This window comes from Gadus morhua, chromosome 3 (genome assembly GCF_902167405.1).
Source record: "Gadus morhua chromosome 3, gadMor3.0, whole genome shotgun sequence".
Classification (NCBI taxonomy): domain Eukaryota; kingdom Metazoa; phylum Chordata; class Actinopteri; order Gadiformes; family Gadidae; genus Gadus; species Gadus morhua.
The window spans coordinates 8,395,766-8,414,053 of NC_044050.1; the positions used below are offsets into that span (position 1 = coordinate 8,395,766).

General features: G+C 44.0%; 1 protein-coding gene across 1 annotated transcript in view; it reads right to left on the reverse strand.

The window, feature by feature from the left end:
• Positions 1 to 18,288, reverse strand: part of LOC115540273 (tudor domain-containing protein 7B) — a 58,003-nt gene that overhangs the window by 3,693 nt on the left and 36,022 nt on the right. The window contains exons 17-22 of the mRNA XM_030351418.1: positions 12,789 to 12,923; positions 12,589 to 12,696; positions 12,249 to 12,405; positions 11,585 to 11,757; positions 10,169 to 10,362; positions 9,858 to 10,018 (exon numbers count right to left, since the gene is read on the reverse strand). Of these exons, the coding sequence (XP_030207278.1) occupies positions 9,858 to 10,018; positions 10,169 to 10,362; positions 11,585 to 11,757; positions 12,249 to 12,405; positions 12,589 to 12,696; positions 12,789 to 12,923 (928 nt within the window). The remainder of the gene's footprint in view (positions 1 to 9,857; positions 10,019 to 10,168; positions 10,363 to 11,584; positions 11,758 to 12,248; positions 12,406 to 12,588; positions 12,697 to 12,788; positions 12,924 to 18,288) is intronic.

The window sequence follows — 18,288 nt, forward strand, 5'->3', positions numbered from 1 at the left end:
CACCATTAGTTTTTACCCTTGGATTCCAAACCATCCGACGCCGCCCTGAGGTCGGATGAATAGGCTTAAGCTCATACAGGTATGAATTTTTGTCCGGCTCAGCCTCCATACTTTGCCTTTCAGAAAACCTTTAGGCCGGCTCAGGAAACCGTAGCTGACAGCACTCGGAGCGATGAGAAAAGAGTGACTAGTTTTAGAGATCAGCGTTACTGACTTTTTCTTGGGCGGACTAATGTCTGACACTATTCCAGAATATCGGACATTTGGGATATCTTCCGGACGTTATCTACTAATAATTAAATAATCACAAAGTCCACATTTAAACGACAAACGACACAAACTAATTTGCTTCAGTAAATGCCATTTATTAAATTATCCTAGGCAAAAAAACATAACAGCCATTCTCGGCAAAAATGGTAAACTGGTAAAAAATAATTAATTCTATAATTGCAATTTTGCACCAAACGCGACGGGGCGACAAGATCCCATACAAAGTGAACGTAGAGACGCGTATCGGCCGAATTTTTTGCGAGAGAAAACCGGCGAGAAGTTTTGATTTGTCGCGCCACACTTTCGCCGTGCACAGGCGAGCGCGTTCACGAGGATTTGTGCCGCGAAAAATTCGCTCGAGTTGAAATATTTAACCTTTGACGCGAATTTCGCGTGATGACAGCCAATCAGCGTTCAATAGCGTGGCCACTGAGTGACATGTGTATGCATGTGCGGGTGCACTGCGCGCGTTCATGAATTTCACGTTCGTGTTTGCCTCCCTGGTGAGCTCGGCCAGGAACCGCTACTGGTTTTCATATGCTACTGATTAATTCATACATAAATGCGAACTTCTTTCTTTTTTTTCTCGGACATGTGGGCCGTTTACATTTTTTTATACCGGCCATGCGTGCGTGCAATCGGACAATGTCCGGCTATAGCCGGCTAACGTGAACACTGCTATGGACATTGTAAAAGGCGTGGGCATGTACTTGCAAACTGCTTTCAACTGAATGGTAAGAATAGCTCTCCATGCAATTCGTTCCATGAGAATGCTAATTGTATTACTTCACTTCCCCCGACGCCTCGGAAAGACGAGAAATTTTGTCAAGCTTTTGCAACATTTATTACGGATGCGTTTGTCACTTTGCCGGGTGCGCCTGATTTGCGCGTGCCTATAAAAATGCTTCATGACACTGCGGCTTCAGAGTTTCGTGTTGGAGGGTGTGTTGCCTATCGATGACCAGTCTTATACCGTAGAATGTACTTGTACAAGGTTTTGAAATGGGTTTTGTTACCTCTCCATGAGGTTTCACTCGTTTCCAGTTTAATTACCGGTGAATTTAAGATGAGCATTCGTCCTTCTCTCCCTGTCAAAGATTTAGCATTTGTTTTTCCAAGACCTGTCTTAACGAACTCTCCAGAACCCGTTTGTTCTGACGATTTGAGAGTGAATTTCCGGAGGTTTTTCACGCCAATGTTGTTACGCGAGCACTGGCCCAAAAGGTCAGCGAGACCTCTGACCAGGAATGCGATGATGAGCTTGTTCATCTGTATGATACTTTATTGCTCGTCCTTTGCCTGTCGGTAGCGAGGAGAAATCAAATAAGTCTGCTCCACTGTCGGTGCTTCCTTGCGTTCCTAAAAAGGTTGCTTAATCGCGAGCAACTCATTCTTCAACAAATAATGATCCCTCCCTCTCGTCTCTATTTACGGACGCTGTGTCTGAGAAAGATATTGAGTCTATGCCCCAGGGTTATTTTTTTAGAGACAGGGTTTTGATGCGCAAATGGAGGCCCCTAACGGCCTCTGCAAAAGATGAGTGGCGGGTGCTCAAGCAGGTCACCCCTTGTCGAAATGATATCCTGTGCTTGACCCATGATAATCATTTCTCCGGTCATTTAGGAATTAATAAAACGTTGGAACGCATCTTGCGTCAGTTCTTTTGGCCAGGTCTCAGAGGTGACGTTGCGAAATATTGCAAGACGTGTCATTTATGCCTAGTCACAGGCAAGCCGAACCAGCGTATTCCCCCCGCTCCGTTTCAGCCGATACCCGTCATGACTGAACCGTTTGAACATGTCATTCTCGACTGCTTTGGTCCGTTGCCACGTCAGGCAAGGAGTATTCGCTCACCGCTAAGTTCACGTTTTCCCGAGGCCGCGCACTCCGAACGATCACCGCCTCTGCCGTCATTAAAGGGGTAGTTCGGAATTTTGGACCTAGGGCGGACGGTCGATGTAAATGTCTGTTGAAAGAAAAATGTTAGGAATAAAACCAACCTTGCATTGCATTTTGAGGGACTTGCTGTGTCTCAGCAGCAGTGTTATATTCCTGATAGTAGGCTACGTCAGCGGTAGACCGATACCTAGGTTAAATTCCGCTGCTGCTGAGAAAGTAGTCCCTCAAAATGCGATGATTCATGCGATGCAAGGTTAGCTTTATTTCTAACATTATTCTATCAACAGACATTTACATCTATAGTCTGGCGTTATAATTAATTTACCTCGGATGTACTGTGGAGTGGATACGACTGTTTTATTAGCAAGCTAGTATTGCCCGTTACCGTGCGCTAGCCTAGCACGAGCGACCTCTGCAACAGAAGGACTGAATGAAATGTGTTGATAACTGTCTCCAATGATAACACCAAGGCTAACTTGGGAATCAGGCCCTATGTCCAGAATTCTGAACTACCCCTTTCAGGTACTTGTGGCTTTTTTCTCTACCTTTGGCCTCCCGAAAATCGTGCAAACTGATCAGGGCACTAACTTCACGTCCAAAGTGTTTAAACAAGCCTTGCGACAACTGGGTATTGAACACATCACGTCTAGCTGTTATCACCTGCAGACACGAGGCGCACTCAAATGTTTCCATCTAACGTTAAAATCAATGCTTCGCACATTCTGTTTTGAGTTTAAGCGCGATTGGGACGAAGTCATCCCTTTTGCCTTGTTTGCTGTGCGTGAAGTAGTACAGGAGTCGCTGGCTTTTAGCCCATCGGAAATTGTTTTGTGGCATACTGTCTTTGGTTCGTTGAAGGTGCTCAGAGAATCGATGCTGGCCGAGATCACATGGCGTTAGCCAGAAACGAATGACACAGCGTTGTGATCGTAAAGCTGTCGCTCGTGAGTTTAAACCTGGTGATAAAGTGATGGTGCTTCTCCCCATTCTCGGCTCCGCCCTTCAACAGCACTACACCGGTTCATATCGTGTCGGTGAAGTTAATTATGTCATAGCCACACCAGACAGGAGGAAGACATCTCGCTTGTGTCATATCAACATGCTGAAACGCAATTGTGAGCGCGATGCCGCTGTTGTAATCAACGACCCTGTTGAACGGATCGGATGTTGTATATTACAGATCGTTCTGTAGAATTTTTTCAGTAGTAGCCACCAGTGGCGGCTGGTGGTTTTTTTTAAGTGAGGGAGGAAGGACTGCGCGCTTAGTTGCCATTGGCCTGCTTGCATTGTTTGTGGCGTATGGTGGCATAAGTATGTGAGACTCAAGTTGTTACAGGTTGTTTTCGGTGAACTACAAAATAGCAGGGAGGAATACTTATTTGAATTTATACAAATCCACCAGTGGCAGCATTTTACTTTGAAAGCTGGTGGGCAGCATGTCTTGGACAACAAGGGCAGAAGGAAAGGATGCAAAGCCAATTAGGCCTAATTTTTTTTTTGCTTGGTTCCGGTTTCCGACCGACCATGTCAATTTATGTGCGACCCAAATTATTTTATGAGCTTTAATAAAAAAATGTATTAAAACTTGGACTACGAATTGCATGGAGATCTATTCTTACCATTCAGTTGAAAGCAGTTTGCAAGTACAAGCATTTTTTTGATGCAAACTATAATTACGTTTTGGTACAGCACCTCTCATTCTATACAAGGATGAACAAATTTTCTCGCTTTTAAATGAAAACAACCTACCTATCATTCGCTGCCGCTGGAAAAAATACAATAAATTCCCTACCTACCCATGACCTCAACTGACAACCAACAGCAACCAAACTTTTTTTTCTTTTAGGCCTTAGTCAAATCAGGCCAACTCTTGATTAGTAAAACTAAATAAAAAAAATCTGGGCCTAGCATTGGGCCTATTTTTTTACCTCAATGACTAAAGCAACTACTGATATGTTGTCAAGCAGAACGACGAGCCGTATCTTAGCCTGACTGTGCATTTCCTAAATGACAACTTTGAGTTGAAAAGTCGCTGCCTGAAGACGGCATACTTTCCCACTGACCACACCGGAGAGAATATTGCGCTGGGATTGAGTGTCTGTCAAGCTGGGGTCAGAAAGAAGAGGACCAGACGTGCATCACAACCGACAATGCAGCATACTTCATCAAAGCTATGGAACTTAATCAGTGGACCAGACTTCAATGTTTTGGACACAGGCTGCAACTTGCAATTGGTAAGTGTGTGATTGTGTGAGTGTGTGTTTGTGTGCGATTGTGTTTTTCTTAATTCATTCATTCATACGGATTTAATCTGATGTGTGTCTATTGTCTTCAGTATAGTCTGCATAGCTTATTTTGAAGCCCTTACAAATACCTAGTTTGAATAATTAATATTATAATAACAGATTATTTATCATCAATGGTAGATAATGAATACTGTGTTATGTGCTTTCGATAATCGATTTCCAGTAATGGCATGTAATGTTTTAATGGTTTGATGTCATGTTTGTAAATATTACTGTATATTGTTAATATCACATAAGCTTGATTTGAAGAAAATCATGAAGAAAATCGAAATCTCAATATCTGCCAGAAAAATCGCAATTAGATCTTTCCCTGAAATCGTTCAGCCCTACTCTGCAGCCCGGCTGCGGGCTCCGCAGGGCTGTGAACCAATAAGTCAGGGCTGCCTGTGGAGCCAGGACTCTGGCTACGTAAATGTCAATATAAGCGAACAGAGCCGTAGCCGCAGTAGATGTAAGTGACCTAGGAGCTGGTGCAGTACTGATGTAGCACGGTAACGACGGCCTGAAACATCCTGTTTTAACTGCCATCAATGCGCCTACTCCACCATTGAGAAATAAGCCCTTGCATTAGTGTTAGCGCTCCAACACTTTGATGTATACATTGGTGGTCCGGCACAGCCGGTGACTGCCTATACAGATCACAACCCATTAACCTTTCTGGATCGGATGTGCAACCACAACCAACGTTTAATGCGTTGGTGTCTTATACTGCAAGCCCTTCAATATTAATTTTAGGGATGTGAATAACTCCAATTCTTCATGGTTGAATAATCGGTGGGAGGTATGAACGAAAAATCGATTATTCGATGTGTGCCGACTAGGCCTGTCACGATAACAAATTTTTCTGGCCGATTAATTGCCCCAGAAATTATTGCGATAAGCGATAATATTGCCATTTTTCAACTAATATAATGATAATGGCATAATAAAGCAAGTACACCCTTTCGAAGATCAATGAACTTTTATTGTTAAAGAACACTGGAACTGGACGTCTGAATTCATTTCAAATATCCCGAATAAATTAAAACAAAGAATAAATAAAATGGATTCGGCCTATTTTAACAAAAAATGCTCAAGGGGGTTTACTCGTTGTGCCCTGTAATTATGAGGCCGAGCCCGATTAGAGCCGACATTTGTTACTTATGCCTATTCTGCTAAATAAATATAATATACATAAATACATATAATGTATAGAACGCCGGTCACTATTGGGAAAATAAGCCCCGAGAGGGTGAACAGGACACCGACGCGCAGCGGAGGTGTCTTGCTTAGCCCTGAAGGGGCTTAGTTTCAATAATGACCGTCGACGTTCTATACATTATCCCGCTTATTACACAGCTACTTGCCAAAACGAAAAAATAACTCCACATGGTACGTCTTTTTACAATTTATTCGTTAGCAGCATTCGTAGTGTTCATCAGCAGAGAAATAGACGTTGACGTTGCTTAGCAACCGAAGACGCTTGGAGTGACAAGTTACCGGACTACTATCTATGCAAGTGAACGGAGCATTCAACGTCATTGAGAAGACCCGTGTAATAAAGGCCTATAATATTTCTGTTTATGGAATAGATTTCTTCTCAGATTAGGCCAATAAAGCAATGATTTTAAAAAAAGAGTGCGAATGGAAATTATTGTGGCCGGCAAAAAAATATCGCTCATTTTTATTTATCGCGCTATTTATTGATTTATTGCTTATCGCGACAGGCCTAGTGCTGACATTCACAAAGGCAGCCATGGATCGTCGGCAAGAAATCACAGCATCTTAAACGCAAAAAAACAACTGCCTGCTAAGTAGTTCCAGTTAAATTGTCGGTTCAGCCTTCAAAACGAAAGCTGGTAAATTTGTGCAAAATGCATTCAACTGTTATCCGAAAACGCTGTTATACGCTAGTATAGACCGTATAGCAGTGGTTTTCAAACTGAGGCGCGCCTGCCCTGGGGGGCGCCAGAGCTCATCAGCACACGTGAGAAAAATTTTAAACCAGAAAAAGGTACAGAAAAACACGCGAAGACGAAGGCGCAAAGTCAAAGACGCAAAGTCAAAGACGCAAACTCATTGCTCCCAATCAGGTAGAGGTGAGCTAAAAAGGAGGCTAAACTGGCAGTTTACAGATTAAGATGTTCAAATGTAATTTAAATTATGTTTAGAATGTTTCAAAAATATGATCAAAGATGTTTAAAATGTGTAAAATATGATCACAGATGTTTAAAATGTGTAAAATAATTAAAAGATCTTTCAAAACAGGGATTTAGAAAAAACTATTGGGGGGATGGGGGGCTCAGCTGAAATTGGTTCTCTGAGGGGGGGCTCACTCTCTCACACTTTGAAAACCCCTGCCCTATAGTACCTGTGGTATAAAGGCTGAATCAGTCTATACTTTCAACATAGAGTACATATTTATAATTCATCCCAGCCTTTATACCACAGATACTCTAGGACCTATCGCATATAACCGCATTGTCTGATAGTTTAATAAATTTTTCACAATTTACCAGCTCTCGTTTTGAAGAATAATCACTGCGCTAGGGCTGTACGGTATGGACTAAAACGTATATCACTGTATGATTTGAGGAATAGACGGTAACGGTATTATATCACGGTATGTTAATTTTAGGGGTGCAACGGATCACAAAGCTCACGGTTCGGATCGGGTCACGTTTTTTGAGTCACGGGTCGGATCATCTTCAGATCAACAACAACAATAAAGATAACAAGACAAATCTGACTTTAAATAAAATCTTCAACTTTGTAAAAACAAAATAAAGTGAAAAATTAGGTGATAATCCTGCTTCCTTTAAGCATGGTCAATATTTAAAAATGTGCAATTATTATCTGAGGCATTATTCCTTCTTCTTTTTAACATGGATAGGATAGTAAATAATCCCTAACCCAAATAATCAAATAATCCCCCTATAAATGAATGGTCTTAATTTATTTTTTATGGCAAGTGACCATGGTATAAGCGGGATAATGCCCTTGGACACCTGTCCAACATTAGTTCCGTCCGTTAATTCTTGTTTATTGGAATGGGAAAAATAAATTAACGGTCCAAAGGTTAAAAATCGGTTTTGACAAATAATCGAATATTCTGACCCATCCCTAATTAATATAAGGCACATTCACGGACACGAAAATGTTGTGGCAGATGCTTTCTCGCGTATAGATAGGAAGTGTTAATACTTTTTTTTTTTTTTCCTAAATACCTTTCCCTTTCCAGTTGAACTGCGGCAGAGTAGTCAGCTGAAGTTGATGAGTATATGTCATGTATATATCATGGCATATATGTATATATTCTGAAATATGTTTGGCCGCTGGTTTAAATACTGCCTAAGTCAACCCCCCAATTTATTTCTTTAAGGGTGGGGATGTCACGCGGTAGTGCTGGGTGCGCTTGGGCTTGTGCTGCTTTGCACACTTGTACCTTTTGTAATCTGCTTGTCAACTTTTCTAAAAGATGTTATATTTGTTTTTACCCTTGGTGGTTACTTTCTGCACGCTAAGGTAAGAGTAAGAGTAGGAAGATAGCTTCCACTGTTTTATTGGACCGCTGTCGGGCACTGGAGTTAGATAAACTGCTAATCCCAGGCAGTATGCTTTAGGGTTTTTCCTTTACAATTTTTCTTTTCTGTTATGTGGTAACCACCTAGGCCAGGGGTGCCCAACCAGTCGATCGCGGTCTACCAGTAGACCGCCGACAGATCCGAAGTCGACCGCGAGGGGTGAAGAAGAATTTTTTATTTTTTTTAAATAAAATAAAATTTGCGCGGGACATATACGTGCGGTAGCGCATGCGCTGTCAACAGCAGTTGAAAGCCGTCAACAGTAGTTACGCACTCCTAAACGTTGGCATGGCTGAGGGGAAACGAGCTAAGACCTACCATTTTCACCCTGAGTGGGAGGAAGATTATTGATTATTGTTGAGAAGGTGCCGTGCGCAGACGGAATGGTCGATCTCGGGATGTTGGCTACTTGAAAAGTAGATCTTGGGTCAAAAAAGGTTGGGCACCCCTGACCTAGGCCATTTCTGCTGAGTTTTTTTTTCTTTGTGGCTGATACTTGTTTCACATGCGTGAAACCGTAAGATCACCGTCAACCAGTAAAACATTGTTTTCTCCCCGAAAACCTGTCATCAGTCTTTATGTTGGGTTATCCAAAGGCTGCTGATTTTATGTATATTGGACACCGTAACACCGAGACACCCACAGAAGGTCAGCATCACAGAACCATGACTCGAACATTGACCCATCACGTTAACGTAGACACAAGGGCCCAGCGCTGCCTTATCCAACCGCTGTTAAGCTCTGGGAGGACTGAACGTCCACTACCGACCCATGGTGGGCGGATACACGTCTCTGCGTCGTGACCAGGAGCCTGCTTCTGGGCAGAACCGGCTAGTTACGTTTCTAGTGCCTACATGTCCATAACTTTCATATCAAAATTCATATCTCGATATTTTCAAGCAGAATATCGATATAAATCGATATTTGTTGACGCAATAAAATAGTTGCCGTTGCCGCGCTCCAACCGCACCGGAAGGAACTTAGACGAGGATGGAAGATGGAACACCGGGGAATTACACTATTTAGTGTTTGCTGTGGTGCTTTAGATTGCTGTGCAAGAAAAGCCAGCAATCATCCACTGTGGATGGTTTTAGTTGACTCCTCCGCTCCTGAATATCATATCCAGCACCGGAGAAGTCTCAAACGCTTGCTGCGCTGGATGCACTAAGCAGGGATAGCGAGCATAAATCTGAGCAATGAACAACCGTGCTCTCCCCACCACGATAACACACCAAAAGAGTCATCTTTAGGTGTTTTGTAATGTAATGCAAGCAGTAACTTCGTCCCGATACTGCGGATCACTGGAATCCTCTGCGTCCGATAGTGTGTGCAGGGGCACTGCTCAGGCACTGCTCTAATCATTTACAAATGATGATGTGTCACTAATAATGATTTTTTTATTTGGCCTTGACAATTGCAATCTCAAAACCCGCGACCGTCCCGTGTTGTTCAGGTGTCCGACCCGACCGCACCCGAAAAACAGTACATTATTTTTCACCCGTTTCATCCAAATTGTGTGGGTCACCCGTCAGGTACCCGCGGTAACCCATGCAGGACTCTGAAGCAGAGTGAGGAAATAGTAGGCGGGAGGCGCGGAACGGCTTTTTTGGAGCAAATGTGCTGTAATCTCAAATTAAATATATCTATGTGACGATAGTATCTCGTTCCATATCTCGTTTGAAAAAAAATCAATATATTTAAAATATCGATATACCGCCCAGCCTTACTTCCTACCATACGTTGGAGTGAAATTAAAGCTCAGTATCCCAGCACCAGGTCACAGACCCAACAAGAGGAGGGGGGGGGGGGGGGGACTCACCGGCAAGCTGGGCGGTGACCGCCTGGAAGGGCAGCTGTCTGAACTCGGGGATCAGGGACCTCAACTGGCTGCTGCTCACCAGCTCGTATTGGCCGTAGTCCAGCTCATACACAGACACCAGGCCGGTGGACAGAACCCCCTTCAGCAGCACCCGGTGCCAGCTGGGGGAGAGAGACCAGCGTTACATACCAGCTAGAGGGAGGCCGGGGACCAGAGGTGGCGGAGGAAGGACGACTGATCAGGTCATTCCTCCACCATGCACAGAGAGGTGTAGGTGCGGTGTTGCAGGCTGACTGCAGCAGTTGTCCTACTTGCGGTCTATTTTGGCGGCGTAGACGTGCTCTTTGTGCAGCAGCGGGATGCTGGAGGAGGTCTGGCTCTGGTTATAGTACAGCACCATCTCCCCCATCAGCACCACCAGCTTGTACAGGTCCTGCCAGGGCTGCACCACAAAGTGCCCGGGGTGACACGCGACCGGGACGAACACATCCATGTTCTGACCCGCCTGGAGGGAGAGACAGATACAGAGACTGAGATTCTATGCATTATGTCTTTGGCGTTTTTAATTAGCTTACAAGTCAAAGTCCATAAAATAATTCCATGCTAATGAAGGCACTGGACAGTGTCCATGTTTCAGAAGGGATTCGTAGTTCTGCTTCAACTGAAGGTTCCTCTATGCTTGCGTATGAGGGCCTATCGTGTTTGTTGGTGTTGTCTCTAACACTGATGTAACCCTATGACTTGTGTCCAACCTTGTCCTATGTCTGTAACCCTATATCTTATGTCTGTAACCCCCATGTCTTATGTATGTAACCTTATGTCTTATGTATGTAACCTTATGTCTTATGTATGTAACCCTCATGTCTTATGTATGTAACCCTATGTCTTATGCATGCAACCCTATGTCTTATGTATGTAACCCTATGTCTTATGTATGTAACTCTATGTCTTATGTATGTAACCCTATGTCTTATGTCTGTTACCGCTATGTCTTATGTATGTAACCCTATATCTGTATATATTGCCAATGAAGCCTAACTTTTGAGATCATCAATATCAACGGCTGTTCAGAACAAGCTCCACAAACCGCTTCATTAAACAGCCAGTGAACCCAAAACCATTCTTTTGCTTTAAATGTGGTCATTATTCCTACACAACGTCGACATAGTAATGTACGCCATTTTATCACCGTTACTAAATCCTAGATTTAGAAAAGGGGTAAAATACTATGTATTTGCCATCCTCCCGAAAAACACTGACGACCAAGGGGCACCGGCAGCGTGGTTTGTGTGCAGCTCTGTCTCAGCAGCGGTTGACTGCTGTTTCCGAGTGAAAGTTTAGCTTTTAGGACATAAAACTCCACTTGTGTGTGGGCGGTGAAGCTCCGTCCGAGCAGAGATGTATTTCATGCCCCACTTCCGAGTGAGGCTTCCCTATAGTATAGCGCTACGCTGTGTAGCACATTTTATAGACAAAATCACTCCTTAAAATGCACATACACATCTTTTTAGTTTGTTTAGTGAATAACAATAATATGATTATATTTTAAGGCCAATTCGCCCAGTCCTAGTTCCAGTACTAGTATCATTGTCTTATTTTTGTTTAGTACAACACTAAACAAAATGCGATGCCCTTTCCAGGCCAATAGAGGCCTTCAGTTGAAAGAGGTCATCCAAAAAGGACGTCCATGGGTCGTTGTGACCCTGCTGAACCACCGCTCCAGTTACCTGAGGGAGCTCCACCAGGGGAGGCATCAGCAGATGATTCTTGCACACCGTGGGGAGCTTTAATGGGGCAGGTTTGGAAGGAGAGTCCCCTGCTTCAGGCCGGGCCTTGGGGAGCACAGCGCTCACAGACTGACCATTCAGAGACAACTTTTCTACCAGGGAACTGAGATCACCTGGAGGGAGACAATAGACAGAGATAAATACAGAAATGTGCAATCACAGCAGCATGTTTTGTTATCATTGTGATGGGAACAAATATGCATGTAGCCATCGGTTACCACCATCTAGTGGTCTGAAGTAAGATTATCCTCATCACAGCATTACTATTTATTTTTACGACACGTGTGAGCACATATACAACTCAGTGACTCAACCATTCTGGTATTTTAGACTGTACTGCAATTCCATTGGTCCATGACTATTTTGCAAATCTATTGGTCCATTTTAGACTGTACTGCAAAATAAAAAATATCGGTTGGCTGCCAGGTCGGCGCCTGACCAGTGCAATAACCCCACTGGTCCCACGGAGAACGTGCGTGGACCAATGACGCCATGCTGGTCCCACTGGAACAGAGTTGATGTTGCGGCAATAAGAACCAGATGACCAGCCCAGATGGACGGTTCCTCTCTGACCAGGCCAGGGGATGGCTGGGGGGGGGTGTACCTGCGTCCAGCGCCATGTAGTTGTTGTTCTCCACCTTGTCCTGACCCAGTAGACCAGAGCGGACCAGCTGCTGGTTCAGGCTCTGGTCATCAGAACCAGAGAACAGAGACACCTGGAACACCGCCGCACCTTCACCGCTCTGCTGCACCTCCTCCACCTGGGAATCAACACAACTCTGAACTCTGTTGCACCTTCTCCAGCTGTAACAAACACACACACACACACACACACACCCACCCACCCACCCACCCCCCTCTGCTGCACCTCCTCCACCTGCAACACACACACCTCTGAACTCTGCTGCACAGACACAGCCCAGAGCACTGTGGTGAGCGAGTACCTTCATGGTGCAAGGCATGTTGAGGACTGTCTGTCTTATCCAGAGGAGAGCTTCTGGACTCCAGGGACCCGAGGGACGATCCAGATCCGCTAGAAAACAGCGCACCGCCTGGCGGAACCGTAGATGTTTACCATATAAAACCTTAATACCAGTGCTGCTGCAGGACTACGCTACAGGGAACTACAGTAGAAAATTCTGACCTGGGCCGGGAGGACGGTGAGGTCGGTGAGGAAGGGAGGCGGGACCTCCCGGAGCTCAGTGACCTCTATGGAGGAGCTGACCCCGAGGTCAATGAAGACGACGTCCATCACCCGGCCGCCGTGAAGGTTGTAGATCTACAGACACACCCCACTGTTAACACCCTGAGGTTTTCATTTTATATTTGTATTGCCTTACGGTATTTTTGTGGTTATATTTGTAATTTTTTTCAAGAAATTTAAAGAGGCGCTGTAGGTAAAATTTAAGAGCTATAATTTGAGTTATTTGTTATAAATGGAACTGCCATCCGTCAGCAGTTAGAGAGTGAACAAAATTCTCTGTCAGAATATCTGTTAATAACTTACTGCGCACAGGGATCTACCGTCAACCATCTTGCTCACAAATAAGAGAAGAAACTCCCTTTTTACATTAAGGAGCACCTGTGCGAGAGCACATTTTTTCTGGAACAGCAGGATTGGTTTGCAGACTGAACTGTGGAAATGTTGTTCATCGATCTGTTTCGCTCCGTTTAGTGACCAAACTGATCACAATCTGAACCGTTCACATGACTGATCAGCACCGTGGTGCCTTACCAGTCCATTGCAGCACTAGAGACTGGTTCTTACTAGTGATGGGTAAAATGATTCTTTCCCGGGAACTAGTTCTTTCAGTTCGGTTCACTATAACGATTCGTTCGTTTGATTCGTTCGTTACGTCAGATTACGTCATTTGACGGGGAATCTCACAGGTGTCTGCCCCCCTCCCGCGAGACAGCCCTGAGCTAAATTTAAGCGTCTTCTAGGCTCTATACCCCGTGAAAATCGACAAGATATACTATATAGTATATCCAAACGTCCTACCAATATTTATACCACTTGCTTTACTCTCTATGCGTCATTCATGGTTTTATATTTATGTATATATTTTTTTACTATACATTTAATTCTTCATTATTCAGACATTACAGAACTATCATGGTCATAAATAAAAAATACGAACTGCAGTTTAATTTCTTTGTTTGCTCTTGAATTGAGAAATGCGTTCATCCAATAAACAGATGGAGGTCAAGTCCATTTTCAGAAATGTAGGGGGATATGAGTGGCCCCACGTCGAATGGTATGACCAAAGATACATCAGACAGAGAAAGCCCGCAAATTCGAGCAAAATATGTTTGACAGTTGAAGGATTTACGTGGTTGCTTGCTTGTTGTGGCACTCATGGAAGGCTGAATTTTCCCGGTGGCCGTGGAAACGCCAGCCGGAATTGAGCTGCCAAGCCGCACCGCACCCCGCGGTGGAAACGAGGGGGGATAAAACAAAAAAAGCGAAATTCTGTAGCATTGGCCTATACGACGCAGTTCGACCATTTCACGTGCTGTAATAGCTAGCTACTAGCTACCACCAAGACATCCTCCTGGCTAGCAGACATCTATTGCACCAAACAAAAAACATAAGCATTAGTTTCTTTATTTTCCTTCAGTGACCCTAACATCTTGAACGATAGTTTGGAATGACTATGTCTCCCTTATTTTAACTTATTCCCCGCTGTCTACCCGTTTAAATATTTATCCTGTAGGCCTAAATATTTAACTATCCCGTATTTTAATAGCCTAATCTCCACATTTACTCTACAATAGGACCTGCAGTGCAAGAAAATTAGGCTGGCCTAAGAGATGAGGCCGGTTCCTGCATCCCTTGCTGGTAAGTCTGTTTTACAGGTCTAATTGGTTTGCTCAAAAGGCGATTTCTCTGAGACTGCAAGGGAAGCTTGGCTTCCTCTTAAATGTAATAGTCAAATATGTACTGTTGTGTCAACATTTAAATTACTAAAATTGCGTTAGAAACACATTCATCTTGAAGACTAGTTCGAATCAGCTATTTTTCGACGGTATGTAATGTAAAAGTGGGCTGGTCTGGACCCCAGGCTATATGGAAAATATAAATATGTATGCTTGGAAAATATAAATATGTAATTTTTATATTTAAAAAATGTAACATAACAAACATATTGGGGAAAAAACATTTAATCGAACAATGAACTAATAAAACATAGAATCAAATTAGATTCAATCAATTTCCATTTAAAAACATTATTTGCTTGGCCTTTTCAGGCTTGAGCCTGCTCCGCCGCTGGGAGATGACCATCTTGCTTAAGACCCTCTCGGATGGAACAGATGTTGCCAAAACGCACAACCTTGCCAGCATGAGCTGCGTCAACCGTGGGTAAACCAACTGACGGCTCTTCCACCAGGCCAGCGGGTTGGATGAGCGAGGCAACATGGGCTCCTCAAGGTAGGAGTGCATCTCCAGCGTCGCTTCAGCTTCATTTGATGAGTTCTCCCCAGACACCAGACAGGCGCCTTCATCGTCGAATTCTCCCCAGACGCTGCTGTCCTTGACTGAGGCCCCTGCTGCTGCTTCTGCAGCCTCTGCAGCCTGCTCTGGGTTGGAGTTTAACACCTGCGCAGCAGCACGAGTGAGGCGCTCTACCACCTCAGAGGCAGCTTGGCTTGTTGAAAAGGCTCTTTTCTTGAACCTTGGGTCCAGAAGTGCAGCTTCAGCTAGGTGGGCTTCCTGCTCAAGCCTGTGGAAACGGTGGGCCAGCTCATTGTTGAGGACTTTCAACATTGCTTCCACCTCTGTTTGGCTGAACTGGTTTGACCTGAGGTGGCGCTCTGTGACCCTCTGTAGCCCCTTTGCCAGAAGAATGACATACCTGCAGTGGGGAAATGTAGTTTTGTTAAGTTTAATTATTTTAGTTTTTTGGTTAATGTAAATAGTTGATTAGTAGTTTTGTAAATAGTTTAGTTATTTTAGTTAGTTAGTTAATGTAAATAGTTAAGTAGCATAGTCATCATTCATTTTGTAAATAGTTTAGTTGGTTAGTTAATGTAAATAGTTTTTTAGTAGTATAGTTATTTTTAACTGTTTTATCTCTTTTAATCTATATATTTATTTATTACTTGATGAACTTACTTATCAGCGCTGACTTCTCTGGTGACGTCCTCAAATGGACTCAGCACCTCACAGGCCCCTGCAACCTCCAACCATTCTTCTTCGGTCAATGTAACCATTTTGGGGTTGACCAGTGCCAGAGTGGCTATAACCCCATCCTTTAGCTTATAGACTCGCTCAAGCATGTAGAACGTGGAGTTCCACCGGGTCGGACACTCTTGGATCAGCTTGAGGTCGGGGAGGTCCATCTGCTTCAGGGTGTCGTGGAGTTTTTTAGCAGATGTGCAGCTCTTGTGGAAGTACTCCACGATCGTCTTCACCTTACCAACAGTGGCAGAGATGACCTTCAGACCACATTTCACCACCAGGTTCAGAGTGTGGGCAAAGCATGGTTGGTGAGTCCAGCCTAGCACTTTGACCATGAGGATCATATTTTTTGCATTGTCTGTCGCACATGCCACAATTTTGTCAATTCCCCACTCAATGACAATCTTTCTCATGAATTCAGCCATGTTTGCAGCTGTATGGCATTCACTGAACTCAATACAGTCCAGCAGGCAAGAGACCATTTCAAAGTCGTGAATGAAATGTGCAGTCACAGCGAGGAAGCTGGTTGTGGTACGAGAGGTCCAGCCGTCCGTCGTCAAACAGATTGCTGTTGCCTGACTAACCTTGTCCATAACCTTCACTTTGGTTTTTTCGTAAAGACTCGGCATGGTGATCTTCAAGATGGTCTTCCTGCTGGGCGGAACATACCAAGGATGGAGGGCCTTGGTATATGCCCTGAAGCCTGTGTCCTCCACCATGGAAAAGGGCTGGAGGTCTTTGGTGAACATTAGCATCAGGGCATCATCAACTGACCTTTGCTGCATTGGTGGCATTGGCTTTTGAATAAAATCAGTCAACTGGGTCTGTCCTCCATACAGGCGTGTTCCTGAAGGTGGTTCTGAGGCTCGTGGTGCAGGGTTTGCAGCAGGAGTAGGAGCAGCAGCAGGAGTAGCAGGAGCAGCAGCAGCAGCAGGAGCAGCAGTGCCCCTGCCCTCCTGTCCCCTCTGCTCCAAAGTTAGCATTGCATGCAATGTAGGATGAATAGTCCTCAGGTGGCGGTAGAGGGTGGCGGTCGAACCTCCTTTAAAAGAGATTTTCTTTTTGCAGACCTTGCATGACGCCAGGGCATCATTGACGCAAATAAAGTCGTTCCACACAGCACTTCTTTTTCGTGTCGGATTCATCTTTCTTTGTTGAAGGTCAAAATGTATGCCCTCTGCCCTATACTCACGTTAAACCATTAAGGGTTTGTGTGAGAGGGGGGGGGGGGGGTTGTCGTGTGTAACAGCAATTTATAGTCATGTAATCAAACAATGGCAATTACATTTTGAGTTAACAAAAATTTGTAGTTATTATTTGCGTGTTAAAGTTCTCTAAAAAATGTTTGACATTCAAATATAAATCACGACCCCCCCCTCTTTCTCTTTTAAGTTCGGCGCCGAACAACTCGGACCATACCAAGTGTGACGGGATATTGTTGGTCATGAAATGATGGAATAAATGTTCAACATGCATGCATGTAGCCTACTACTTTGACTTTCTAATGTTCTGGCGAAATTACCCAGGGTAAGTGTAAATATTAAGCATATATAAAGCACATACGTGCCTTTTTTTCATAAATATCCTTAATACATAAAGCGGTGCAGTAAGAATTAAATGACGTCTTCCAAGTAGCTCAGTGCACTATAAATATTAGACCAAACGAGACTCGTAATGGTAGGTAAAACAATACATTATTAAAGCATGCAATTGTGTTGTAGAACAAAATAAAAAGAAAACGTATGAAGTGCTTGCATGATATTGAAGCCTACAACGATCATTAGTTAACTTGTGTTGCGGACGTACCACCTTGTCATTTGTTTACCCAGGTGCCATAGCAACACCATTGCTACCTCTCATTGGCTGAATCTTTGAGAACGTTGTAGACTCAATCAATACAAGATCGCGGCGAGACGAAGCTCTATTCGTTTGTATATTTTATTTACGTGACCATATTTTTGTTTTATTTTTTTTAAAAAGAATCAAAGAACCAGTTCTTCTTGTTTTGGGGAATCAGTTCTTGTCGTTCACGTTCGGGATTCGTTCGTTGTGAACGAATCGTTTGCGACCGACTCATCCCTAGTTCTTACACAAGCGTTACGCCAAGAGTTGGAAGCTGGCGATGCACAGATATTTGAAACAAACTAAAGGGACCATCTCACCTGGAAAGACTACCCTAATTTTCGGACTATAAGCCGTGCCTTTTTTCCCATTTTTTCGATTCTGCAGTTTATATAACGGTGCGGCTAATCTATGGATTTTTACAGCTAACGGCCACTAAGGGACCTCCTAAATCTATGGATTTTACAGGTTACAGCCCACCAACTCTAAGTCTATGGGCTCTATGACCGGTCCGCGGCCCCCCAACCTTTAAGCGGCGGGCTCCAGCAGGAAAAGCTGGAGGCCGGAAAGGAGTGAGACAGGTAGCGCGCAAAAGTAAAAGTGGAACGGAGAGTGGTAC